Genomic DNA, 24169 nt, shown 5'->3' with positions numbered 1-24169 from the left:
TATCCCTCCCCAACCGTTTTCCCCTTTGGTAACTGTAAGTTTGTTTTCTATATCTGTGAGTCTGTTTGTTTTGTAAATAAATTCATTTGTATTTTTTTAAGATTACACATATAACTGATATCATATGGTATTTTTCTTTCTGACTTACTTCATTTAGTGTAGTAACTTCTAGGTCCATCCATGTTGCTGCAAATGGCATTATTTCATTATTTTTTATGGCTGAGTAGTATTCCATTGTATATGTATGTATGTGTGTGTGTGTATACACAACTTCTTTATCCAATCATCTGTCAATGAACATTTAGGTTGCTTCCACCTCTTGGCTATTGTAAAATTGTAATAGTGCTGCTATGAACATTGGAGTGCATGTATCTTTTCAAATTATAGTTTTCTCCAGATATATGCCCAGGAATGGGATTGCTGGATCATATGGTAACTCTATTTTTAGTTTCTAAAGGAATCTCTGTGCCCTTTACAAACGGAAGTGTACTTATACAACATTCTGCACTAACAAACCTTAGCAATCTTTCCATATCAGCATATAGAATTTGACTTCTTTTCAACCGCTGCAGAGATTGCATGTGTGGAAATTAACCTGACCCTTTGGGACAGATTTCATCATGTCCATGGGGCACTTGTCCTGCAAGGTGCAACCTGGTTTTTGCACAAGACCCCACAGAAGGCTGTTACCTTACCTGTTTTCTAGTTTTAGATCCTTCACCTAGGAAGTCTCACTCAAAAGGAAAATCAAGCAGGTGGATTCTCAAGGTTGGCCACCAAGTGTCAGGAAATCAGCTGTCTGCTTAATATCAAACTCTGATCCCTTAAGATTAAGCATACACCATTACAGCCACATAAGGCATGAGACCGTTCCCCCTCCCATTCCCCCATAAAGATCCACCTCGGAGGTTGGGGGTAGTTTATATAACTACAGCGACCTAGTGGGGGCTACCCAGTGCTGGGTCACAATGAGTCAGCCCTATTTTGTAAGCTGTCGGTCTAGCATTGTGCCTGGTTCCATTTAGTTATTCGGAGTTTTGCTTAAATCTTCTGGCTGGACTGCGAAGCCAAAACATTCTAGAGGAAGCAGCGCCACCGCTAGGCTAGCTACGGTGGAGGCAGCGGTGAGGCGCGGGCGCAGGGCCCAGAATCTCCCCCCGCGGAGATTCTCCCCGCCCACCTCGGGGCTTTGGGTCTGATTTCTTGTAAGCGACGGCAGGTTTTTTTTTTTGTTGTTGTTTTGTTTTGTTTTGTTTTTTCTTCTGACTCTTCCCTGCCAATCAGCCGGCCCACTACGTCCTGGAACAGAAACGAGATCTCGCATTCATCTATATGGCTCAGCGATTACTCAAGTGGGGTGGAGATAAGAGATACAATAAGCGCTCTCTAAACGGTAGGGGATTGAATGAAGATGTCCCAGTAAGCGTTCAGTGCTCCATAAACCAGGTTTAGGTTACGGTCCCCATTGGTTAGGTTACATACGCCAGTAGGTATGAGCTCTTGCGTCCAGGGCCTTTATTGATTAATTCGCCTGTGACGCGCCCAACTATTTATTCCGGTCCCTGCGAGTACCGGGTGGAGAGGGGTGGGGAGTGCGTAGGCCGATTAGTTATGCAATAAGTGAAGTCCAGCCAGGCCTAAGGTCTGGAACACTACAAGTTCCAGAATGCATCCTTTCATTAGCGTAGGGAAAGGTCGAGGTTGAGGGAGCATTGCCTTCTGGGAATTGTAGTCTTGAACTTGTTTGTGATGCAGGAGAAACCGGGGGGAAGGGGAGAGGGAGTAAACTATTAGCACGTGACGTCCGGGATCAGGTGGTTGGGCCAGCCTCCGCGCGAGAGGTGTGATTGGCTGACTCTAATACGAACGACGCCACAAGGGGCGGGACGAAGAGGGGAGCAAGCGCACTGCGTTCCGAGTCTCGGGACCCTTTTCCGAGAGACTATGGCGCTCAACAAGAACCACTCGGAGGGCGGCGGAGTGATCGTCAACAACACCGAGAGGTGAAAACAATGCAGGAGGATCCTGGAGGACCGAAGGGCTGGCGTCGAGCGTGTGGGCGGTGGGCAGTGGGTGGTGAGAAATAAACCAGTGAAGAAGAGAAACTGATAGGGGTAAGGGGTGGGGGGGTAACGGCTGGGGGCGGGGCTGGAGGAAGGTGGGTGGGTCGTGAGGGAGGGGCCGGGATGTTGTGATCAGCCAGGGAATGGGGTGGGGCCGCTGGATGGGGCCGAGATTTGGAGAGACAGGTGGGGTCTGCGGGTAGTTTTTGAGCTCCTTTCCGAGAGTAGGTGACTTTAAGAAATGGGAAGAGCCTTAGGCAAAAATGATGGCCATTTATGGGTTTTTACTATGTTACTATATGTCAGGGACTGTACTTCGTCTTTCTTTTTCAATACGTAAGTCCTGTGTGGAAGATACTATTCACATGTTCCACGTAGAAAAACTGAGGCACAGAGAGGTTAAGTAACTTGCGTGAGATCACAGAGCTGTAAGTAACAGAGATGGGATTCCAGGGTAGGAGTCTTGTTTCCAAATTCAGTAGGCTTAACTGCCAGTATATAGCCTTCCCATATATTCCAGAACAGCTCAGTTTTCAGATGAGGAACTGAGGCCCAGAGGTGAAATTGCACAGTTAACGTTTGTCAAGTATGTAACACATTTCCTGTAAAGGTGTAAAGGTCTGTCTTTACCTCTTTCCCTTGAATTCCTGTTGGTTTGGTTCACTCCCTAGAGCAGAGGTCTCCCAACTTCCAAGTTCTTCCTACCCGTCAGTTCTGTCTCTCCTCCTACAACTGGGCTCCTTGGACGACTTCTCTTGCTCCTCGGGCACTGAGAATCGGACCAGCCAGCCCTGGTTGAGCGATGCTGAGCCTAAAGCACTTCTTGAAGGCAGAAGGAACATCGCAGGAAGTGAATCCCCAGAGAAGACCCTGTGGGATCAGAGCTTAGTAGCTGATTAAGACAGTGCTCAGCCCAGGGCTGTCACCCGGGAATTCTTGATGAGTCAGAGAACACTCAGGGAGCCCCAGACCTCAGAATGCTGACTTTTCCTCCGTCGTACCTGCTCAGGGTCTGTAAGGCCCAGCCTGTTCCCGATAATGACCTCTTTTCTCTGAGCTTGTCTTCTCTTTTCTGGTACTGGTCCTCCTTCCCACTTACCCCTCCCCAGTGAAGGAAGTTGTGATATCTGGGAGGAGAAAGAAGACAAATGCAACCATATGAACTTGGACCTTTTCTTGTAATCAGAGACACCGGACATTGCTCCTGACGTGTAGTCTCTGTGTGCAAGCCAGTCCAGGCCCCGACGAACCCTTTTGACGCTGTTTGGTAGTATCTCCTGGGACTGTTTCTTTTTCTCTCAGTGGGACTTTTCTGGGGCAAGACTGTATCTGTCCTGCTGGGCCTCCTGTGGCTTGGCTTAGGGCTTAGGGCTCAGTGCTGCTACATAATGGTGTGCCTTGTTTTAGAAAATGCTTCAGCCTCATTTCTGAAATAACTGTGTAAACAGTGATTGAAGTTTACTTTCAGTACTTAAAATTTGATTTGTGAAATAGTTAACCTTATTCCCCAAGTCCTGAAGCCCTCTGAGAGTGAAGAAAGCTGTGGACTCTCCCAGGAAGATGCCGGTACACAGTCATCTCAAGGGCTCATGGACTGACAACCCCCCCCCCCCAGACCTAGCTTAAGAACCCCAGGTTTAAAGGAACCCGGAAGTGAGTCCTTTTGTAATGTGTAGAGTCATGTCTTAAAATGTTCATTTTATGAGATTTAAAAAAACCAACCAACCAAAACCACACCTCTGGAAAAGGACCTGGAAGAAAATGGAAGGGTTAACCCGGATAATCTAAACTGATTCAGGGGATTATGGCATCCCCCGGGCCCTGCAGCTCTTCTCCTGCGCTGGTCACTTAGGGGCTGTGTGGGTGGGGTTTGGGGAAATTCTATAGAACCCCAACGTGCTAGTCGCTTCCGCGGCTTCCTTAACAGTTTCCTCCCAGCAGTGGTGAAACAGACAACATGCTGGCAGCTACTAATAAGCAGCTGTTCAGTGGGAGGATCCAGTCCCTGGAGGTGACAGGTCGTGACTCCAGATGTCCCATCAGGGCCTTTCTTTTTTTTTCGTCACAGCATTCTAATGTCCTATGACCATGTAGAACTTACATTCAATGACATGAGAAACGTGCCGGAGGCCTTCAAAGGGACCAAGAAGGGCACCGTCTACCTTACCCCGTACCGGGTGAGTTGTGCAGTGCGATGGGGTTTTGGAGGCTCGTGGCTCCTGGAGGTTGATGAGAGTCTTAGGTCAGCCTCAGCCTCATGAGTCCAGTGGCCCCTGAACCCCAGTGAAAGTTAGCGTGGTTTTCTGTCACATGCTCCTAGTTCTAGGACCACCTGGCTCTTTGCATGGCTGAATTGACCACTGGGCAGTGAATCCGTGCAAATTCCAGAGCTGCTGCTGCAGAATCTCTGTGGAGAGTTGGATGCAGCTGTGGAGATGCAGACCTGGGCTTGGAGGGGAGAGATGGCTTTTCTTTTGATTTCTGAAGTAGCCCACGAGGCCTTTGTGCACATCCAGGGTGATAAATGTGGTAAACAGGATACAAGAGCGTGGCCACCGTCTCCGGACTGGGCAGAGAGCCCGGCAGAACCCTGCAGATCGAGAAGTGCCAGACTGCAGGATGGGCCTTGCCTGAGAGTTACCCAGGCAGGCTGAAAGACTTCCAGAGAAATACAAATGGATATTCTTGGATAAGATGGCTGCGTGTGGCTGCCCAAGAGCTAGACTTAAAGATGGTTGGAGGAAGAGGAGCACAGGCCTTAGTGGAGACGGGAGTCTCACAGCCCGAGCTCTGGGGGTTCTAGTTGGCATCTTCAGTCACAGATCGAAGTCGTGGGTGTAAAATAGAGGGTTCACCATTCTAGGGCTGGGAGACTTGCTGGTGTTTGGGCCGTGAGCCCGCAGGAAGGTTAGGACAGCCGCTGCTCCCCGGATCTGAGGCCCCCTGCCATTCCCTTCTCTCAGTTCTCTGAAGCTCGGGCTGGACACCCCCTTCCGGAGTGCTTCCCCGCCTCTGCCCTCGCCCCCCAGGCCCCTTCACTTCTGCTCCACATCCTCCACCTCCTCACCACCCCTCAGATGACAGAGCTCACACATGCTCTCTGTGAGCCACACGTTTTTCTTGTGAATTCACACATCTGGCCTCTCCAGCCCGGCTGCACGCGAGGCCTCGTACTCTACAGAGCATTCTGGCCTGGTGCCGAGAGTGCCCAGCCCGGTCCTGGGAGTGGACTCATCACACACCGGAAGTGATGGCTGAGCGGGCCCTGGTGCGGGGGTTGATGGCTCTCGTCCTCGCTCCCTGCAGGTCATCTTCCTGTCCAAGGGGAAGGACGCCATGCAGTCCTTCATGATGCCATTTTACCTGATGAAGGACTGTGAGATCAAGCAGCCTGTGTTTGGGGCAAACTACATCAAGGGAACAGTGAAGGCCGAAGCAGGAGGTGGGTGAGGGGGGTTTGGGGACACGGACGGGCTTCCAGAGAGGTGCGCTGGGGCGCCTCTGACTGCTGCCCTGGAGACGTCCTCTTTGGATCCTTACCACCCTAGCCTTGTCCTCTTCCTGGCTCTGGATTAGCTTCTGAGACCAACACTTGGGCTGCCAGCCGTGCAGGCCAGCTGACTCATGTTGCTGAGTGTGTCCGCTCCTGCGAAGCTGCTTTATTGGGGGTGGGAGGCCTGAGGGCACATGTGCCAACAAGGCTGGGGGAGGCAGGACAGGCTTGTTCTGAGAAGGAAAAGCCCCCAGTTCCAAACGGTGAAGCAGGCGTGGGCCGGAGACGGGCCGGCCTGCAGCGCTGGTGGGCGATGTGGGTGGCCGCCAGAGCAGCCCTTCTCCTGCAGCTTCCCGGGCAGTGGGTGGGGTCTGGAGAGGACGAATTGCCATCTCTTTGGACGTAAGTCATGTTCTTCCCTGAGCTGTTGATGCACTGTTCCCTTCTCAGGTGGCTGGGAAGGCGCTGCGTCGTACAAGTTGACCTTTATGGCAGGGGGCGCCATCGAATTTGGACAACGGATGCTACAGGTGGCATCTCAAGGTATCAAGGCTCTAAAAATTAGGAGCTGAGGACACATTGGATGTGTGTGGTGGTTCATTTTTTATTTTCGGTTCGTTTTTGTTTTGTTTTTGAAGCAGCCAAGAGATGAGTCTCTGGGCCCCAGGCTGCCCAGGGCTAGGAGTTGGGGAGGAAGCCTGTAATTAGGGTCAGCCTCCTGTCCCTCAAAGGCTGGGTTTCTTCTGCGTGGAGCAGGTATAGGACATTTAGACAAAGCTGTTTAGACTCAAGGACATTTTACTGTGGCTTCAGAGAAACACACAAAACCCTCACCATTAAGCTACCATCAGGCAGCCATTTTAGGTCACCTGGGATGTGTCCAGCAGACCTCCTCAGCTCATCCCCAACCTCACCTAGCTCCATTCTTTACCCCATACCTGAGCCTCCTCCCTCCTTCCCTCCATCCATCCCCCCTTGCCTGTCCTTGATCTCCTCCACCCCGGCTCTGACCCCTCCCCTCATCCCTGACTGAGGCCAACTCAACCGTGGGTGAGCAGCGGAGTGGGTAGGGTGAGGCACGTCTGCTGTGCACGTTCCTGGGACCCTGCAGCTCTGCTTGGCAGGCAGTGGGTCCGCCCTCTTTCCAGGCCCAAGGCAGGCGACACTCATTTCTCTCTCCCCTTGTACTGTAGCCTCCCGAGGCGAAGCCCCCAACGGAGCCTATGGTTACTCTTACATGCCCAGCGGGGCCTATGTCTTCCCCCCGCCAGTCGCCAATGGAATGTACCCCTGCCCTCCTGGCTACCCCTATCCACCGCCCCCACCTGGTGAGTGTGTCCTCTGCTGCCCACCCCTCACCCCACCCCCCCCACCCACTAACCACCCCCACCCAGGTCAGGGGGTCGAAGAGGGAAACCTGTTCTTTGACCTGCTCAGGACTGACGGAGAAGCTGGAGAGGCCTGGGAGGGAGCCCGGGCTGGGCTGCTCACTGGGTCCCTGTCACTCTCCTGCCAAGCAGAGTTCTATCCAGGACTTCCCATGATGGACGGAGCCATGGGATATGTGCAGCCTCCGCCACCACCCTACCCTGGGCCCATGGAGCCTCCGGTCAGTGGCCCCGATGTCCCCTCCACTTCTGCAGGTGAGGCTCCTGGGCTGCTTGCTAGTTCCCTGGGGGAACTAGCCCTGTCCTCCCCATGGTTATATAGGAGCCCCAAATAATGAGTGACTACTGGCCTAGGGACAATCCCAGGGGACCAGCAGCGTAGTGGCCTTGTGATGAAGAGCTAGATCCCAGCCCCCACTTTGTCCCTTAGCCACTTGTGTGCCCTGGGGCCAGGAAGGTCTCCTTCTGCACCTCAGTCTTGTCATCCACAGAATGTGCCAACAGTACCACCTGGTGGGTTTGTGGCGAAGCTCAGAAGGGGAGGTGGGTGTCAAGGGACTGGATGGGACAGTGTGGCCGCTGTAAGTGCTCAGGAAACGTTAACCACTGTTCTGTTGATGAAACCGGGTCCTCAGTGCTGGGGGGCTGGCGTCATGGGCCAAAAGCAGCTCCAGGGGCGGCTGGAGGAGGCAGGGAGGGTCAGTCTCTGGGGCTTATCCTGAGTGTGTGTGCTCTCGCAGCGGAAGCCAAGGCCGCAGAAGCAGCTGCCAGCGCCTATTACAACCCGGGCAACCCGCACAACGTCTACATGCCCACGGTAAGTGGGTGGCCACGGTGCTGGAGGGACCCCCACCGCCGCAGCTGGCTGGGGTTTAGGGGCGGGGGAGATCTTGTCTTATTTTGACCTTTCTAATGTGTTCTTTCCTTTCTCCCTTAGAACCAGCCTCCGCCACCGCCCTACTACCCCCCAGAAGATAAGAAGACCCAGTAGACCCCTCCCACCCCCTCCTCCCACCTCTCATCGCTCTTTCCTCCCCTCCCCTTGGGCTGAGTCTGGGGTGGGAGGTGATGGGAGAGCCTTGTCCTTCCTCCAGGTTTGATTATAAAACAGTTACCAGGAACTGTCATTGAAGGAGGGGAAGGGCCCCTTGACTCGCAAGCGGCGCCTCCCAGCTTCCCACGCGAGCCCAGAACCCCCAGGCGCTTCCCTCCCCCCATCTCTGGGGGCGTCCCCCTTGTTCCTGTTTGGCTTCTACACACGGAGGGACTCTCTGGCCACCTCCTCCAGCAGTCCAGCCCCCTGTTCTGGTAGCGCCTTTATCCTCAGCCTCATGAGCTCCGTCAGACCAGCCACGTGTCTTCTCCGGGGCCCCTGCCAGGCCCTACTCACATTCCCCCCACTGTAGTCTGTGCCTGGCTGTGAGAGGCCCCCTTCCTGCCGGACTGTCGGCCCACATTCCTTTCCCAGCCAGCCTCGGCCCCCGTCTCGCTCACCTTCCCTTCCCTGTCCTGTCCTGGTCATCCTGTTGCCACCACTTTTGACCTTTGGAGCTCTCCCCTGAGCTGCCGGGGCGGTGGCATCAGGGCCAGGCCCCTGCGACGGGGGAGGGAGCCCTTCTGCTTCCCTGCTAGTTTTTCTGGAATTTGTTTCCCTTTGCCTTCTTGCTTTTCCCTCTAGAAGGGGCTTCTTGGACTGGAACTGGAGAGTGCATGTCCATTTGGAGGCTGCGGGGCAGGCGGGGAACACGGCACCTGATCTCTGAGGCCTGGCCAGGGTGCTGACCGTGACCTCTCACCAGCCCCTCAGCCTGCCCCCTTCCCTTTGAGCTTCACGCCTGGTTGGCAGTATGCTCCCTGGATACACTAAAATTTGCTCTCATTTGCTCCTGGACTGGCCTTCAAGTGAGGAGATGGTTATTTAAAGAGAATTCCCTATTTATTTGACAAAAAAAAAAATCCAGTTAATATATTAATGTGAAATAAACCCTGTTTGCACCTTGATTTGTCTGCTGAAAATGTGAACTAGTAAAAATGAAGTAACTGGACTCTGTCTGGCTCTGTGTGTGGTGATGGCGGAGGTGAGCTCTTGGGAAGGACAGCTGTCTGGCTGCTGAGGGCTGGGGAGGCTCCCAGGAGACTGTTCCCTCCTGTGTGTGAGTCCCTTGTTCTCTTGGCCCATTTGGGCCCAAGATGCTAAGGCCTCTCCTGTGTCCATTCCACTGCAGTTGCTTGGCAGCTGTGCCCACCCACTTAGTCTCCTGGGGCCTGGTGCTGCCCAGCAACTGTCCTTGGTGGGAGGAGGCATTGAAGGCAGGGTCCAGGCTGGTCATGAGTTCCAGTGACCCTGGCCGCTGTGCTCCCTGCCTCACTTCATGGAGGTGGGACGGCACCTCTGAAGCCCGGTGGGGGTGGGGCTGTCCCCTGCAGTGCGTGTCCTGGTGCCACGCTCCTTGTAAACATCAGTGCCTGGGGCCAGGAGAGGGTGGGAAACAGCCACAGTCCATGCCCAGGCCTGCACCCCTGGGGGCCCTGGCCTGGAGGACGGCCCTGGGCGTGGTGAGCTCAGAAAGCCCAGCACCGAAGGGGCCGTTTTCCTGAACCTTCTGGACTAAGTGGCCCTGTTGGGAGAGGCTAGGCAGCAGCCTCCCCCACCTCTTCCTTCTGGCCAGCCCCACCCAGCAGCTCCTGGGGTTGGCTAAACCCACTCCAAGGGCACTTGAAGGGAGTACCCTCCTGACCATCCTTGGGGCAGGGACTGTGGGGCCGTCCCTGCCCGGCACAGCCTGGCCCTGTCACCTTTGTGGAATGTCACCTGTAGGGCTGAGCAGGTTGAGCAGTTGGCTGACTGCTGGGCTGCTGGGAGACGCCTCTCTGGAGCTGGCACACTGCCCTGTCCACCACTGCCAGTCCTGGGTCTTGGGTCTGTTCAGGGACAGCTGTGGGTGAGACCCCCACCAGCTAGGTCAGCTTCCCTCAGTTCCCTGCCCAGCCAGCACACACCTGGGATGGGACAGGGCTGCTGCCTGCTTGCCCTGATGCCCCCTGCCGGGCAGCGCGGGGCGGGGTGGGGGGGTGCCTACCCAGGGCCTCTGTGGGAGGGTGGGGTGGGGCCGGGCCCGCCCACCGGGTCTACCTTCTGCCTCTAGCCCAGACCAGTTCCTCCCAGGATCCAGTATCTGGCCAGCAGGAGGCAGAAAGGTGCAGGGGCCTGGGAGCTGGCCCCGAGGTGGTGAAACACTGACCTGACCCTCCCCGGACCCACCCTTCCTTCCCCCTCCCTGGGGACGGGGTGGCAGCCCTGGGCTCCTTGCCTAATCCTGTGGCTTTGTTATCTTCATCCAGTGGCACGGCGCAGGGGACGGGCAGAGCTGGCCACCATGGCGACGCTCTTCTCCCACCCCCAGCGGCGCCCTCCCCTCTTGCGCCAGGCCATCAAGATAAGGCGCCGCAGGGTCAGAGATGTGCAGGAGCCTCTGCCCCTGAGGGCTCGGGAGGTAGGAGTGACCTCAGTGGGAGAAGAGTGGGCCTGGGTGGGGCTCTGCCATCTCTGGGTATGGGGCCCCACCTCCTGCGGGCTGCCGCTAAGGATGTGGTCCCCTCCCCTGCCCACCCCGAACCCCAGGCAGAGCTTTCTGGGTTGGCAGAGTAGGGCCTGCCATGTTTTCTCTGGGCCACCCTGGGCCTCAGGTCTGGGGATCTGAGCCCACCCCTCCCCCACCCTCTGCTCCTCCAACTCCAAAGTCACCCGCTCCCCGAGGCTGGGAGTGTCCTTGCTGTGGGTTGGGCTTTGGGGGATCAGCTGAGCAGCCCCTAGGCCTGCTTGGCATGACCCCTCGTCTCCCACCTCTGCTGCTGGGCCTCACTTCCGCCGCCGGGTGTGGAGCGGGGCGGCCGATAAGCTGTTTCCTCTGGGGAAGGAAGGGAGGTTGGGGCCGTGGTGCCGCGAGCTCACGCTGCTGGGCAGCTGAGCACCAATGGACCTGAGCTGTGGCAGGCCAGGGGACAAGGAGGGTGGCCCGGGGGCAGGACTCCCAGAAGGCTTGCTGTGGGAACAGGTGTGCGGCACTGGTGGGACTGGAGGCCGGATGCTGGGGCCCCCTCAACCCTCAGCCTGGTCCTGCTGTGAGGAGCCATTCAGGTGTAGAAGCCCTGGTCCAGGCCTCTGAGACACTTCGTTTTTTTTATCTTGTTCCCCAGATCAAGCCTCCATCCCACCACCTATCCCCTGAGGAGGTAAGAATTGGAGAGCTGGGGCGGTGAGGGGGCACAGAACGGTGCTGGGAAGCAGCTGGGCCTCACCCCCTCCCTTCCCTGTGTGTGTGGATGCCTTGTCCCAGCTTTGGGCATGTGCTGTGGGTGCCAGGGGTGGCTGGTGGGGCTCAGACCTTGTTGTGGGTGGATGGGGGTTCCCGAGGTGACCCTGCTGTGTCTCAGCGGGCCCTGCTCTACGAGGAAGCACTCTACACTGTCCTGCACCGCCTGGGTCAGCCTGAGCCCAACCATGTGGTGGAGTCCTCGGAGCTGCTGCGATACCTGCAGGAGGTGAGCCCAGCCCCCACCCCACCCGCCTTCCTGCAGCCTGGCCTTTGCAGTCTTCTCTTCCTGGCCTGGCCACTCCCATCCTGTGTCCCAAGCTTCCCATGTTCCTACCCGGCCAGGCCTTCCACATGGAGCCTGAGGAGCACCAGCAGATGCTGCAGCAGGTCCGGCAGCTCGAGGTAAGCCTGCCAGGGCCATCCTGGGCAAGGACGGGGACTGGGAAGTCCAGCTGCCTCTGAGACTCAGGCCCCACCTCTCGTCCCTCCAGAAGCCAATATTTTGTCTGAAGGCGACAGTGAAACAAGCCAAGGGCATTCTGGGCAAGGATGTCAGCGGTGAGTAAGTGACAGGGGGCCCTGAGGGCCTTCTTCCTGGCTTCTTCCTCTCCCCATCACAGCCTGCCCCAGACCTCTTGGTGGGAGCTCCCATCTCCTACACACCCCCTGGGGCTCACCTCAGAGCTGCTGGGATGGGGAGAGGCTCTCCCCACTGCCCTGGGTAGCGGGCAATAAGTACTCTCCCTGGGAGCCCAGCCCTGGCTGCCTCATCCTCCCCCTCCTCCCTAGGGTTTAGTGACCCCTACTGCCTGCTGGGCATCGAACAGGGGGTGGGCATGCCGGGGGGCAGCCCTGGGACCCGGCGTCAGCAGAAGGCCGTGGTGAGACATACCATCCCGGAGGAGCAGACCCACCGCACCCAGGTCATCACCCAGACACTCAACCCCGTCTGGGAGGAGACCTTCATCCTGTACGTGGCCCTACCCTAGCCCTCGCCTCGTCTGATCGTCTGGGACTACTCCAGGTGGTGGGAGTCAATAGGACTCCTGGCTCAGGGGAGGGGCTTGGCTTGCCCAGAGAAGGAGCCTGCTCCCAAAGCAGGGCGGACAGACAGGAGGCCAGACTGGATAGAGCAGTGGCATCGGACACATCTGGTTTGATCTGGGGGGTAGCGTGAAACCTTACCTTAAAGGAGGACGAGGTGCAGCTGGGAGAGGTGGAGGAGTCTGTAGGGAGGGACTAAGACTTGACAGTGGGTGATAAGGGAGATGGCAGCTTTGGAGGACAGGCTCAGGGCTGGGTAGACTGTGGCCTGGTCAGGGAGTCTAGCCCTCCAAGACCCTCAGCCATGCCCTTTTCTCCCTACAGAGAGTTTGAGGACATAAGCAATGCCAGCTTTCATCTGGACATGTGGTGAGGGGCGTGTCCTGCCCGTAGGGGTGGGGAAGAGGAGGGGGTTGGGGGTGAGGGTTGCAGAGGTTCCTCCTAAAGGGGTCAGGGGCTCCCAGGACACCCTCCTTGCCTCTCGCTCAAGCCTTTGCCCCACCAGGGACCTGGACTCCGTGGAGTCTGTCAGACAGAAGCTCGGGGAGCTCACAGATCTGCATGGGCTGCGAAGGTGAGAGCTAGGGGGTTCCTGGGGAGGGGCTGGGGCCCCTCTACCCTCCCCGGCACATGCGCACTGGTGCTGCGCTGCAGGATCTGCAGATGGAGGCTGGCTCCCAGCCTGACCCCTTCAGGCTCATGTCTCATCTCCCTCATGGGACCCTGCCTGGAACAGGATCTTTAAGGAGGCTCGGAAGGACAAAGGCCAGGACGACTTTCTGGGGAACGTGGTTTTGAGACTACAGGTGAGTCAGATAGGGAAAGGTTCCCAGGAGAGAGGCGGAAAGGGGGTTATGAGGGGTCCAAGGAAGTGGTTCCAGGTCTGCACCAAGCAGAGCCGGGGGTCTGCCTCCCATTGCCTCCCCTGCCCCTGACTGTGTGAGGCTCCTGTTGCTCCTGGGCATGGGCATCTCCTGCCTGCCTGGCCTCCCAGGACCTGCGCTGCCGGGAGGATCAGTGGTACCCTCTGGAGCCTTGCACGGAAACGTACCCAGACCGCGGTCAGTGCCACCTCCAGTTCCAGTTCATTCACAAGCGGGTAGGTGGCCCGGCTGGGTTGGGCGGATGGGCTGCACCAGGCGTGGGGTCCTCTGTTCACAGCCATGCTGGTCCCCCTGCAGAGAGCCACCACGGCCAGCCGCTCCCAGCCCAGCTACACAGTGCACCTCCACCTGCTGCAGCAGCTCGTGTCCCACGAGGTCACCCAGCACCAGGTAGTGCCCTCCTAGGGCTGGGCAGGGCCAGGGTCTGCCTGCCAGGTCTTGACACCCTTCTACCTGTCCCTCTAGGCAGGCAGTACCTCCTGGGATGGGTTGCTGAGTCCACAGGCTGCCACCATCCTCTTCCTCCATGCCACGCAGAAGGACCTGTCTGACTTCCACCGGTCCATGGCGTGAGTGCATGGCCCAGCCAGAGCACCTGAGGGCTGTCTGTGCTGAACCACCCTCTCCCTCCCTGCCTGTCCTCCTCCAAGCTGACAGCCCAAAGTCTAATCCTCAAGAGATTTCTGTTTGGGGCCCAAACTGTGGGTTTTAAGTTTTGAGACACTTGCCAGCTTTTAAAAATCTGGCGATTTGCCTTGTGGATTCACATCTCCAGCTTCTCGTGAAATATTAGTCCTGGAACTGCAGGGCTGCAGTCAGTCAGAGCAGAGTAGTGCGACCTCCTCCATCCATCACTTCACTCCCTGACATCACCTGAGTCCTTCTGGGCACCTGAGTTTGCCACCCTGGGCCCAGTTTCCAGGGCCATCAAACAAATCTGTGCTCTGACGCTCCCGAATCTGTGGTGAGGGCCTGTCACGTCCCCAGAGCCACGTTAGGTTATGGGAATTCTGGGAAGGGCACACAGGAGTTCAATGCCCAGGAGAAGTAGGGGCGCAGCCTAGGGGGCTGCCAGGAGGAGGCGTGAGAGTGGATACTGCCCTGGGCCTGGCTGACAGTTGGGTTTGAGTAGGGGGTCGAAAGGAGGCTGGCGGAGGAGGGCAGCTTGTAGGACTGTGGGCAGGTGGGTACTCCTGGATAGCTGAGGGGATGTAGGTGAGGCTGGAGACTGGCGCAAGTGCTGATGGTGAGGGCCTCGTTTGCCTGTAGGGCCCCAGAAGGTAGTGCAAGTGGCCATCATGTCCCAGCGCGGGGTTACCTTCAATCACTGGTTTCCAGCCTCTGCGCGTTGATAGGATCCTCAGGAGGCTGTGGAGCAGGGGGAGGCGTTGTGTCTGCCCCCACCTGGCCAGGCTGAGGGCTTCCTGTCTGCCACAGGCAGTGGCTGGCCTACAGCCGTCTCTACCAGAGCCTGGAGTTCCCCAGCAGCTGCCTCCTGAAACCCATCACCAGCATTGAGTACCAGTGGATCCAGGGCCGGCTCAAGGCAGAGCAGGTGGGCTGGGGTAGGGCCGGGGCGCGGGGCCGGTGTGGCTCAGGGCATGACAGCAGCTCCCACCTCACGGCACCTTCCTGGCCCTGCAGCTGGAGGAGCTGGCCACCTCGTTCAACTCCCTGCTGGCCTATGGTCTCTCCCTCATCCGGAGGTTCCGGTCTGTCTTCCCCCTCTCCGTCTCCGACTCCCCAGCCCGCCTGCAGTCTCTCCTTAGGTGGGTGGGGTCAGGGACAGGGGAGCAGCTGGGGCACCTCCGGGGTGTGGAAGCCTGCTTGGAGGAGTGAGTGGGGGCTTTGGGGCAATAGGCATCTTGGACACGGCTTTCTGTCCCCACAGGGTCCTGGTGCAGATGTGCAAGATGAAGGCCTTTGGAGAACTGTGCCCCAGCAGCGCCCCACTGCCCCGCCTGGTGACCGAGGCGCTGCGGGTATGGTGCCCACGCTATGGGTGGAGAGGGCACGTGCCTGGGCCTGGCAGCCCTCCCTGCTCACTGACTCTCTGCCCGCAGACTGGCACGGTTGAATGGTTCCACCTGAAGCAGCAGCACCATCAGCCCATGGTGCAGGTGAGGGGGAGGCTGGGGCAAGGTGGTGGGTGGTGGGAGGGGGTGGCTGCCTGCCCCTCGAAGCCCTGCGCAGCTCACCTCTGTCCCTGCCAGGGTATGCTGGAGGCGGGCAAGGCCTTGCTGAGCCTGGTACAGGACGTCACTGGTGACCTACACCAGTGCCAGCGCACGTGGAACAAGATCTTCCTTAAGTGAGCAGGAGGCCGGGTTGGGAGGCAGTGCGGCAGGGGCTCAGAGTGGGGACCAGAGGAACCCCGGTGTGTGCAGCCAGGTCATGCCTGCTGCCTTTCCTCCAGTGTCCTCAAGATCGACCTCTTCTCCTTGGCCTTCCTGGAGCTGCAGTGGCTGGTGAGGCTCCCCAGGCTCTCAGCTCTCCAGGCCTCGCCCTCTGCGCTGGCTCTGGAGCTCCGCCCACCACGCCTTCCCTTCGCAGGTGGCCAAGCGGGTGCAGGACCACACGGCAGCGGTGGGCAACTCCATGTCCCCAGAGGTGGGCGAGAGTCTGTTCCAGCTCTACATCAGTGTCAAGGAGCTCTGCCAGCTGGGCCCTGTCCCCACAGAGAGGTGGGCAGCAGGCTGGCTGCGGGGAGAGAAGGGCCTGCAGCCTGCAGGGGCCCCGGCCTTCCCCGGACTGACCCTGGCTCTCCCCAGGGATGGAGTTCTGGCCCTGGATGGCTTCCACTGCTGGTTCCAGCCAGCCATCCCCTCCTGGCTGCAGAAGACGTACAATGTGGCCCTGGCACGGGTGCAGCGTGCTGTACAGATGGACAAGGTGGGGCCTGGACTAGGGCTGAATCCCAGCTTTGGGAATGTGGCTTGGGGCTCTGCGGGACCTTTAGCGTGTGCAGAAGAGGGTGACTGGCCTTGAGTGGTCCTCTTGGGGCCAGTTGTGTGCAAACCACGGCCTCCTGTTATCCTCAGGGTAAACTATGGGTTCCCTTTACAGGCTGATCTTTGCAGCCTGGTGTTGGGGGCTGGGCAGAGCCTTGCTTGTTCACCTTGTAGCCCCCTGCCCAGCTCTGTGCTTGCTGGTGGTAGGGTCTCTGGATGCTTGAGGATGGAAGGAGGGAGGGAGGGGCATGGATTTGGCAAGCCCTGAGCCCTCCTTTCTGCATTCTCCCCCATCTCCCAGCTGGTGCCCCTGGGTGAATTGACCAAGCATAGCACATCAGCTGTGGATCTGTCCACCTGCTTCGCCCAGATCAGCCACACTGCCCGGCAGCTGGACTGGCCCAACCCAGAGGAGGCCTTCATGATCACTGTCAAGTTCGTGGAGGTGCAGCCTCATTCCCACCCCACCACTTCAGCCAAGTTCTCACCCTAGCAGCCTCCAAAGGCCTATGTCCTAAATCCCCCAAGAAACTGAGATTTCTGTGCCTCCCCTATTGGCCACTCCTGGGACCCCCCTCCAATGGTCATTCCCTCCCTATCCCAGGACACCTGTCGGCTGGCCCTGGTGTACTGCAGCCTTATAAAAGCCCGGGCCCGTGAGCTCTCTGCAGGCCAGAAGGACCAAGGCCAGGCGGCCAACATGGTGAGGGCCAGAGCTGGGGGCTGGGGCCAGGCCGGGGTGGGATGCAGCCTGCAGTCCTGGCACTGTTCAGGAAGCTCTGCATCCTTGTGCCCGTGCCTGCCTGCAGCTGTGTGTGGTGGTGAATGACATGGAGCAGCTGCGGCTGGTGATTGGCAAACTGCCCACCCAGCTGGCATGGGAGGCGCTGGAGCAGCGCGTGGGTGCTGTGCTGGAGGAGGGGCAGCTGCAGAACACGCTGCACGCCCAGCTGCAGGGCGCACTGGCTGGGCTGGGCCACGAGATCCGCACTGGCGTCCGGACCTTGGCTGAGCAGGTTTGAACCACAGTGACCCCACCCCACCCATCCTCAGCCTGTAGTCCCCTCAGTGGGACTTGGGCCAATATCTAGCCTCCTCTTCTGCCTGAACCTGAACTCAGGCCCTAAACAACCTCTCTTGACTCTTGACTCACACCCTGGCTTCCTTCCTACCATTTTGTGTCTCCAGCTGGAGGTGGGCATTGCCAAGCACATCCAGAAACTCGTGGGCATCAAGGAGTCCGTCCTGCCTGAGGATGTGAGTGGCCCTCCCTGCTCGCTGACCTTTGCCAACTCTGTGGGTCTGGGATTGCCAAGGGGCTTAGGGTAGGCAGGGGGCTGAGGGCCATGGGGTGTCAGAGACAAGTCCCCCAGACTTAGGCAAGAAATGTTCCCTCCTGAGCCTTGGTTTTCTCCTTGGATGCTAACAGGGTAGAGTTGGGTCACTCCACGGCCTCTCCCAGCACTGACAGTCGGTGTGGGGGCTGCACTGGGGGAGGCTTGGGCTTTGCAGCCAAGCAGACCTGGGCCTGCATCCTTCTCAGCTGCCTGCTAGCGTAGCTGTCCTGGTTACACAGGCCAGCTGATTTCAGTTTCCTCCTCTGTCAGCGGGCATAGCGATGTACACCTTTGATTGTTTGGGAGAATGTTACTGGTAAATTAATCAACTGTTTAAGCATCTACATTGTCCTAGGTATTGATTTAGACACTGGGGGTTTATATCAATGAATACCCGTGACAAAAACCCCTGCTTTCCTAGAGTTTACATTCTAGTAGGGGATGTGGAAAAAGAGCTAAGCATATGTAACTAGAACTATAGCTGTAACTGGAACTATATGAAAATGTGTGTGTGTATGAACATATATGTGTATATGAACTTATATATGTACATACATACACATATGGTATGTTAGATAATCATAACCACTGAAAAGAAAAATAAAACACACAAAGGAGTGGAAAGGGTGAGAGGGCTGTATTTTTAGATAGTGGCCAGAGAAGGCTTTAGTCCGAGGGTGACAGCTGAGTCAAGATCTAAAGGAAGCAGGAGGAGCCATGAGAATTGCTCCAGGAGGGGACAGCATGGGCAAAGGCCCTGAGGCAGATCCATGCCTGGCAGGGGTCAGCTCCTCAGACATTCCAAAGATGCTCACAGAAGCTCCTGGCCCTGTTTCCTCCCCTGGTCAGGGCAAGGAGGTGGGGGTGGGACCAGAATGGGCCAGAGCCAGATGTGCTGCCGCCTCTCCCCAGGCCATTCTGCCCCTGATGAAGTTCCTGGAGGTGGAGCTCCACTACATGAACACCAACTTGGTGAAGGAGAACTTCAGCAGGTCTGCAGCAGCCTCCTGCCCCACGGTGCCCCACCTGCCCCACGGTGCCCCACCTGCTCCACTTCTCCTCCCAGCCACCCCTTCTTCCCGGCCTCAGCATCCATCCTTGGGTTGGGGGGATGCTACCAGCCTCTCAGATTCTCACTCCCAGGGACAGGGTGCTGATGACCTCAGAAGCCTGTCCATTTCACCAGAGGCTGAGCTGAAACCTGCCTGTCCTCTCTCTCTTAGCCCTGAGCCGTCTCTGGGAGACTGCAGCTCTGCCCTCCCTAACATTATAGGCAGCTGCTATTCCTCTCCCACCATCCAGGGCACCTTTTAGTTAGGGTCTCTCTTAAAGCAGGGCCCAGCACACTGGGCAGCAGAGGGTAGAGGTCAAGGGCTTGGGCTCTCAATAACCTGGATTCAGACTCCAGCTTCACTGCTGGCTGCTTGGTGGGTGGCCTGGAGCAGATTCCTCAAGGTTTCTGTGCAGATGATCGTAGTTCTGGCCTCTGATGAGGACTAAATGAGTCACTTGAAGTGCTGAGAGCAGTGCCTGCTACAAAGGAAGTGGTCGATGACTGCGAGCTGCCATGAGAATGGTGGCAGTGACGATGGCCCCTGATGACAGGGCCACCATGTGGGCTCTGGGCCCCAGAAGGCTGCAGGCCCTGGCCAGAGTTCTACTCCACTCCCACTGGGGCAGCGGGGCCGTGGGAGCCCACGTTCTTTATTTGCTAGGCCAGAGTATGCCGTTTGTTCAGCTCTGACTTTCACACAAAACAGCTTAATCTCCACTAAGATAGGAGCTTTACGAACCACTTCCTCAGAAACTGTTAGAACAGAGTCTGGTGCATGATGGACACTTCAGCTGCTCATTACAGTTGACTAAATTAACTGCCTCTAATGTAGACCGTCCCTGTTCTTTTTTTTTTCTGTTTTTTTCTCTCTTTTCTTTTTTCTAGACTGTCCCTATTCTTAATCACACAGCACACGTTTTTGTACTTACCTGCCTGCCTCTGACAAGTGACATCTCAGTTACATGAGGAGTTACTAGGATGAACTGTGGCTTGGTTGTTACTACAGGTTTTATGTGCTTATCCCTGCTGTGTGCTGAGACCCTATTCATTTTGGCCGCTCCCATCTTGACTTATAATTCTGTCATTGGGGGACCACAGCCCTTGTCCCTTCTGCCCCTTTGTTTCTTGGGGTTTGTTAATCCTACTGAGAAGGCTTCTTCACTAGGTTGGGAGACATGTTGCCTAGGACTGAGCCTGTCTGCTCCATCCCCTGCCCTCCTTCCCTCAGGAGACCAGCCCTCCCTCCCTCCCCTGCCTGCCTGCCTGCAGCCCTGGCCCAGTACCCCTGGTGTGGGGATGGGGAGGAGCTGGGGGCAGGGGTGGTGTGTGTTGGGGGTGGGCCTGGGTCCAATGAGGCCTCCTCTTTCTCAAGAGCATCTCCACTTCCTCTTCTGTCCCCCTGTCCTATGTCTGGCATCCCTCTGCACCTCACCCCAGCCTTCTGACCCTGCTCTGGACCCACACGCTCACGGTGCTGGCAGAGGTGGCTGCCTCCCAGCGGAGCTGCCCCTTGGCCTCTAGCAGGCTGAAGATTGCACTACAGGTAATAATACAGTGACAACAATGACAACCCTGGTGGGAGAGTGCCTGGGGTCACCTCTGATGTCTTACCCCCTAGAACCTGGAGATCTCCTTCTACGCTGAGGGCTGTGGCCTGCCGCCTGAGGCCCTGCACACGGCCACCTTCCAGGTAGGGGCCTTTTGGTGAGCTGGTGGCATGGGGAACCTGCCTTCCTGTGCTCACCTGTGTCAGAGACCAGCTACATCATTTATAGAGCCCAGCACAAATTTAAAATGTGGGCCCCTTTAAAAAATAATAATTGAAAAAGTTAAGATGGCAACAGCAGAGCATTAAACCATTTGTTTCTTCTGAACACGGTGGGCAGGGGTGGGGAGAGGGGAAGGCAGGGGTGGGGAGAGGGGAGGGCGGGGGCGGCTGTGAGACACCTGTGAAGCGCACCCTGTCCGTGCAGGCAGTCCTGCCTTTGGTCCCACAGAGCCCAGTGCTTTCCCCAGCAAATGGACATCTCCCCCCTTGGTTGCCAGCTTCTGAAGGGCAGCACTGGGCTGTGGCTGAGTGTGACAGTTCTGGTGACCCCTCAGCTGTGCCCCATCCCCAGGCTCTGCAGAGGAACCTGGAGCTGCAGGCGGCCTCCAGCCGGGAGCTCATCCAGAAGTACTTCTGCAGCCGCATCCAGCAGCAGGTGAGGCTCCCTCGGCTGCGCTCACTGCACCCAGAGCCCCGCCCGCCCAGTCTGCCCCAGCTGACGCTGCCCCTGCGCCCCACCCCCAGGCAGAAACCACCTCAGAGGAGCTTGGGGCCATCACGATCAAGGCCTCTTACCGCGCCTCTGAGCAGAAGCTGCGTGTGGAGCTGCTCAGTGCCTCCAGCCTGCTGCCCCTGGACTCCAACGGTGAGTGGAGGCTGCCCTCTTCTGGTCCCGTGAGTCCTTTCCAGCAGAGGCACTGGGCGCTTCCTCGAGGTTACTGGGAGGGGCCGGTGCTGCCAAGCGGGGCGCAGTTGCGTGGAGTGGCAACTGGATATCCTTAACCAAGGCCCCCTCGCCGGCCATTTGCCAGGCTCCAGCGACCCCTTTGTCCAGCTGACCTTGGAGCCCAGGCATGAGTTCCCTGAGCTGGCCCCCCGGGAGACGCAAAAGCACAAGAAGGACCTTCACCCGCTGTTTGATGAGACCTTTGAATTGTGAGTGGTCCCCATGCTTGCCACTCTTCCCCCGCCCTGGACCCGCCGCTCGTCCTCCCTGCTGGGGCCAAGGGGCTCCCCTGAGATGACTGGGTTCCAGGGAGGGGGCACTTGGGACAAGAGTTTGTTGGCACAGGCCTCAAACCTGCTCCCTTGCGGGACTGTTGTTGGGGGAAGACTCTTCCCACATGTTTGACTGAGAGGCTTCCTGTCCCTGAGGTCCTCTGTTCCCCAAGACAGACAGGCCCGGGTACACAGGGCCCCCTGGTTTAAAGCATCAGCCCACAGTCACAGCAGGCATCATAGCATGCGCCCAGATGCACCAGGCTGAGTGAGAGCTGACTTTGCAAACCTAATCCCACCTGTCTGCGGCCTTTCTCCCAGCCCTGGCCTGTCCTCAAGAACCAGGGGTGAGCCCGTGTGAGGGCAGGTGGCAGTGGCAGTGTGTGGGGCAGGCAGCTGAGCCCAACTCTGTCCCCTGCCCAGCCTGGTGCCTGCGGAGCCATGCCAGAAGGACGGGGCGTGCCTCATGCTCACGGTGCTGGACCATGACACCCTGGGGGCCGACGACCTGGAAGGGGAGGCCTTCCTGCCGCTGCAGGCGGTGCCGGGCCTGACGGGGACTGAGGAGCCTGGCGAGGTGCCTCAGACCCGCCTGCCCCTGACCTATCCTGCACCCAACGGTAGGCCTGGGCCCTAGGGCAGGGCAGAGGCTGTGAGGCTTGGCGGGGGGGGGGGGTGCCTGGCCCAGCACTGGGGATGCAGGAGAGAGGCAGCCTGTGAAGGCTCAGGGACCCCCAGGGAGCTGAAGTTGGGGTCAGAGGAAAGCCTCCTTGGAGGTGGAACCTGTGGCTTGTGTTGCATCTAATCGAGGGACCAGGGATATGTAAACCAGGCCAAGTGTATGTGAATGTGCCTCTCCCTGGTCGGGGAAGGTCACCAAGTTTTCCTGGGGAGAGGGGCCATCTCTCTGCCCGGGGGCACATCTGTACAGAGCGCTCGCTCCCCAAGCTTGGTGTGAGGTGGACGTCTGTCTTGTGTTTGAGCACTGATGTTGGGTCAGCCCTCAACCCTTGACACATAGGAACTCTTTCAGTCCTCACAACCCCCCAGTGGGGGAAAGCGGCGTTCTAATCTACAGATGAGTAAACTGAGGCACAAAGTGGTTAACTAGCCAGCCTAAGGTTCTCATATGAAAAGGCAATAATCCTAACCTGAGCTGCATCTCAGCCTCTTGCTCTGCAGCGGGGTCCAAGTGCCTGGGACCAGCGCGGCTGCGCCGGGGGTGGCGAGCCTGTCTTGTCTGTCAGGCTGTCTTGTGAGCTTGGCTGGTGTGGGTCTGTTGCTAGTTTCTGGAGAATGGGACAATGCTGTAGCTCTTGCCACTCCACAGGCACTGCCTCTTCCCCACCCTGACCCCCCCCCAAATGCCTCTCTTCGCAGGGGACCCAGTCCTGCAGCTGCTGGAGAGCCGGCGGGGTGACCGCGAGGCCCAGGCGCTGGTGAGGCTGCGGCGGCAGCGCGCCAAGCAGGCCTCCCAGCACGCCCTGCGGCCAGGGCCGTAGCAGTGGAGGTTGGGCCCCAGCAGGGACAGGCTTTCCTGGGAAGCCTGGGTTCTCCCCATCCCAGTGTTGCCCTCCTGTCTGGCCTAACACTCTGTAAGGGCCCTGAAGTCTGAGGAGCCCCAGCATATGGGGCTCCTGTTGCCAGAGTTGGGGCCCACTGTGATGGGGCCCCATTCGCAGTATTTATGCTCCCCCCCTCCTCTCAGCCCTGGCCTCAGCATTCTCTGCCAAATCCAGCCTCAGGGGGAAGGGAGACAGCTGTCTGCACTCCTTGCCCCTGCTACCTTTTAGGGAAAAGCTGCTTTAGCAGAGCAGGGTCTCAGCCCTCTGTCTTCTGGCAGGACTAGTCCAGCCACTGGGGCTGGGGGCCAGGCTCCTTGGGCCTGTTCTTCAGCAACCATAATCAAGGAAGCCAGGGTCCTCTCCTGTGGGGGCTGCCAGCACCCGCCAGGGCTAAGGAGCCTAGAGCCAGGGGCCTTCTAGCTGTGAAGGGGGTGAGAACTGGTGAGCAGTGGGGCTGGAAGCTGGCACAGAAGGGCGAAAACACAAAGGACAGTTTGGCGAGCTGTGTCTGCTGAGGACACCTCCTTGGGACAGTCCCTGCCACCTAGAAACTTTCTGAGCAAAAATAAAAAAATTAATAATCCATTGTCCTGCTAGAAAACATACTGTTGGACTGCAGTGGGGCCCAGGTTACGGTCAGGCCGTGCAAACCTTCACCTCAGCGTTCAGGAGACCTTGCGCTGCCCTGACTCTGGGGCCTGGCCCACCCCAACTCCCCTACGTTACAGAGCAGGGAGGTAACTGATGTGGCAGCAAGGGCTGGGGCAACTGGCATCACTGGTATTTTGGCCAAAAGCTTCGGACAAAACCCTACCAGATACATCAGGTTCTGTGGTCACTGCCCAGCACAGGAGTCTGGCACTCTCATGGGAGCACTGTGAGCTGGGGGCCTCCCAGGGGTGCAGGCTGAGGCCAAGCAGCTGCTCTTGACAGCAGGGCTTAGAGGAATGGGGCCCCAGACCTGCCTGGGGTAGAGGGAGGGCCCACATGTTGGGAGTAGGAGCCTGAGGCTCAGCTGTCTGTCAAGTTGTGTGACCTTGGTTGAGTCACTAAACCTCTGAGCCTGCACAGGCTGGTGTGGGAGGTGAGATAAGACCATCGTTTCAGCTCTGCTCCTCTGAGACCCATACAGAGAGCCCACTAGAGTGTGTGTTCACACCCACCTAACAGGCCAGCTAAGAATAAGGGAAGGGAGGGGGCAGGCCCACTTTTCTTTAAATGTTTTTGTGAGAAGGCAGTCTGTTCCCCTGAGAAACTACTGGGGGTCTTGTTGTCTCTTGGAAAACAAGTAAAAACCAGTTGCATCT

The 24169-nt window shown here is 57.8% G+C and overlaps 2 protein-coding genes across 5 annotated transcripts; both read left to right on the top strand.

Annotated features, from left to right (window-relative positions):
- The first annotated feature begins 1846 nt into the window (after positions 1-1846).
- On the top strand, positions 1847-8989 carry WBP2 (WW domain binding protein 2). 2 transcript variants are annotated; one of them, XM_074343708.1, is made up of 8 exons: positions 1847-2003; positions 4132-4240; positions 5370-5505; positions 6007-6099; positions 6750-6884; positions 7077-7199; positions 7685-7761; positions 7882-8989. In XM_074343708.1, exons 1-8 carry the CDS (start codon positions 1945-1947, stop codon positions 7933-7935), a joined length of 786 nt encoding a protein of 261 aa, XP_074199809.1. In that variant the 5' UTR covers positions 1847-1944; the 3' UTR covers positions 7936-8989. The 2 variants fall into 2 exon arrangements, with proteins under 2 accessions (XP_074199809.1, XP_074199810.1); XM_074343709.1 differs by having other exon boundaries at positions 1974-2114.
- Positions 8990-9749: 760 nt separating this feature from the next.
- UNC13D (unc-13 homolog D) lies at positions 9750-23445 on the top strand. Of its 3 annotated transcripts, XM_074343705.1 has the most exons (33): positions 9750-9906; positions 10287-10438; positions 11142-11177; positions 11379-11486; positions 11603-11662; positions 11752-11818; positions 12050-12230; positions 12629-12673; positions 12810-12878; positions 13041-13110; positions 13299-13403; positions 13486-13578; positions 13654-13757; positions 14626-14743; positions 14833-14957; positions 15080-15170; positions 15252-15308; positions 15402-15499; positions 15605-15656; positions 15742-15872; positions 15960-16080; positions 16441-16584; positions 16744-16842; positions 16949-17155; positions 17328-17396; positions 18389-18468; positions 19968-20073; positions 20149-20220; positions 20651-20734; positions 20824-20944; positions 21111-21234; positions 21721-21917; positions 22678-23445. In XM_074343705.1, the coding sequence occupies exons 2-33, from the start codon at positions 10322-10324 to the stop codon at positions 22797-22799; spliced, it is 3273 nt and encodes a 1090-aa protein (XP_074199806.1). In that variant the 5' UTR covers positions 9750-9906; positions 10287-10321; the 3' UTR covers positions 22800-23445. The 3 variants fall into 3 exon arrangements, with proteins under 3 accessions (XP_074199806.1, XP_074199805.1, XP_074199807.1); XM_074343704.1 differs by lacking the exon at positions 9750-9906 and having other exon boundaries at positions 10219-10438; XM_074343706.1 differs by lacking the exons at positions 9750-9906; positions 10287-10438 and adding an exon at positions 10592-10999.
- Positions 23446-24169: the final 724 nt, after the last annotated feature.

The sequence above is a fragment of the Camelus bactrianus genome, chromosome 16 (genome assembly GCF_048773025.1).
Source record: "Camelus bactrianus isolate YW-2024 breed Bactrian camel chromosome 16, ASM4877302v1, whole genome shotgun sequence".
Taxonomy (NCBI): Eukaryota; Metazoa; Chordata; class Mammalia; order Artiodactyla; family Camelidae; genus Camelus; species Camelus bactrianus.
The sequence above is the reverse complement of the archived record's forward strand: the minus strand, read 5'-3'. Positions and strand labels throughout refer to the sequence as shown.

Bases quoted from the DNA above. Each gene is read 5' to 3' on its own strand.
- WBP2 (XM_074343708.1), top strand. From the start codon at position 1,945: ATGGCGCTCAACAAGAACCACTCGGAGGGCGGCGGAGTGATCGTCAAC. The intron at 6,100-6,749 runs GTATCAAGGCTC...CTTGTACTGTAG, and splicing joins GCTACAGGTGGCATCTCAAG to CCTCCCGAGGCGAAGCCCCC. The intron at 7,200-7,684 runs GTGAGGCTCCTG...GTGCTCTCGCAG, and splicing joins TGTCCCCTCCACTTCTGCAG to CGGAAGCCAAGGCCGCAGAA.
- UNC13D (XM_074343705.1), top strand. From the start codon at position 10,322: ATGGCGACGCTCTTCTCCCACCCCCAGCGGCGCCCTCCCCTCTTGCGC. The intron at 13,579-13,653 runs GTAGTGCCCTCC...CTGTCCCTCTAG, and splicing joins ACGAGGTCACCCAGCACCAG to GCAGGCAGTACCTCCTGGGA. The intron at 16,585-16,743 runs GTGCAGCCTCAT...TCCCTATCCCAG, and splicing joins TCACTGTCAAGTTCGTGGAG to GACACCTGTCGGCTGGCCCT.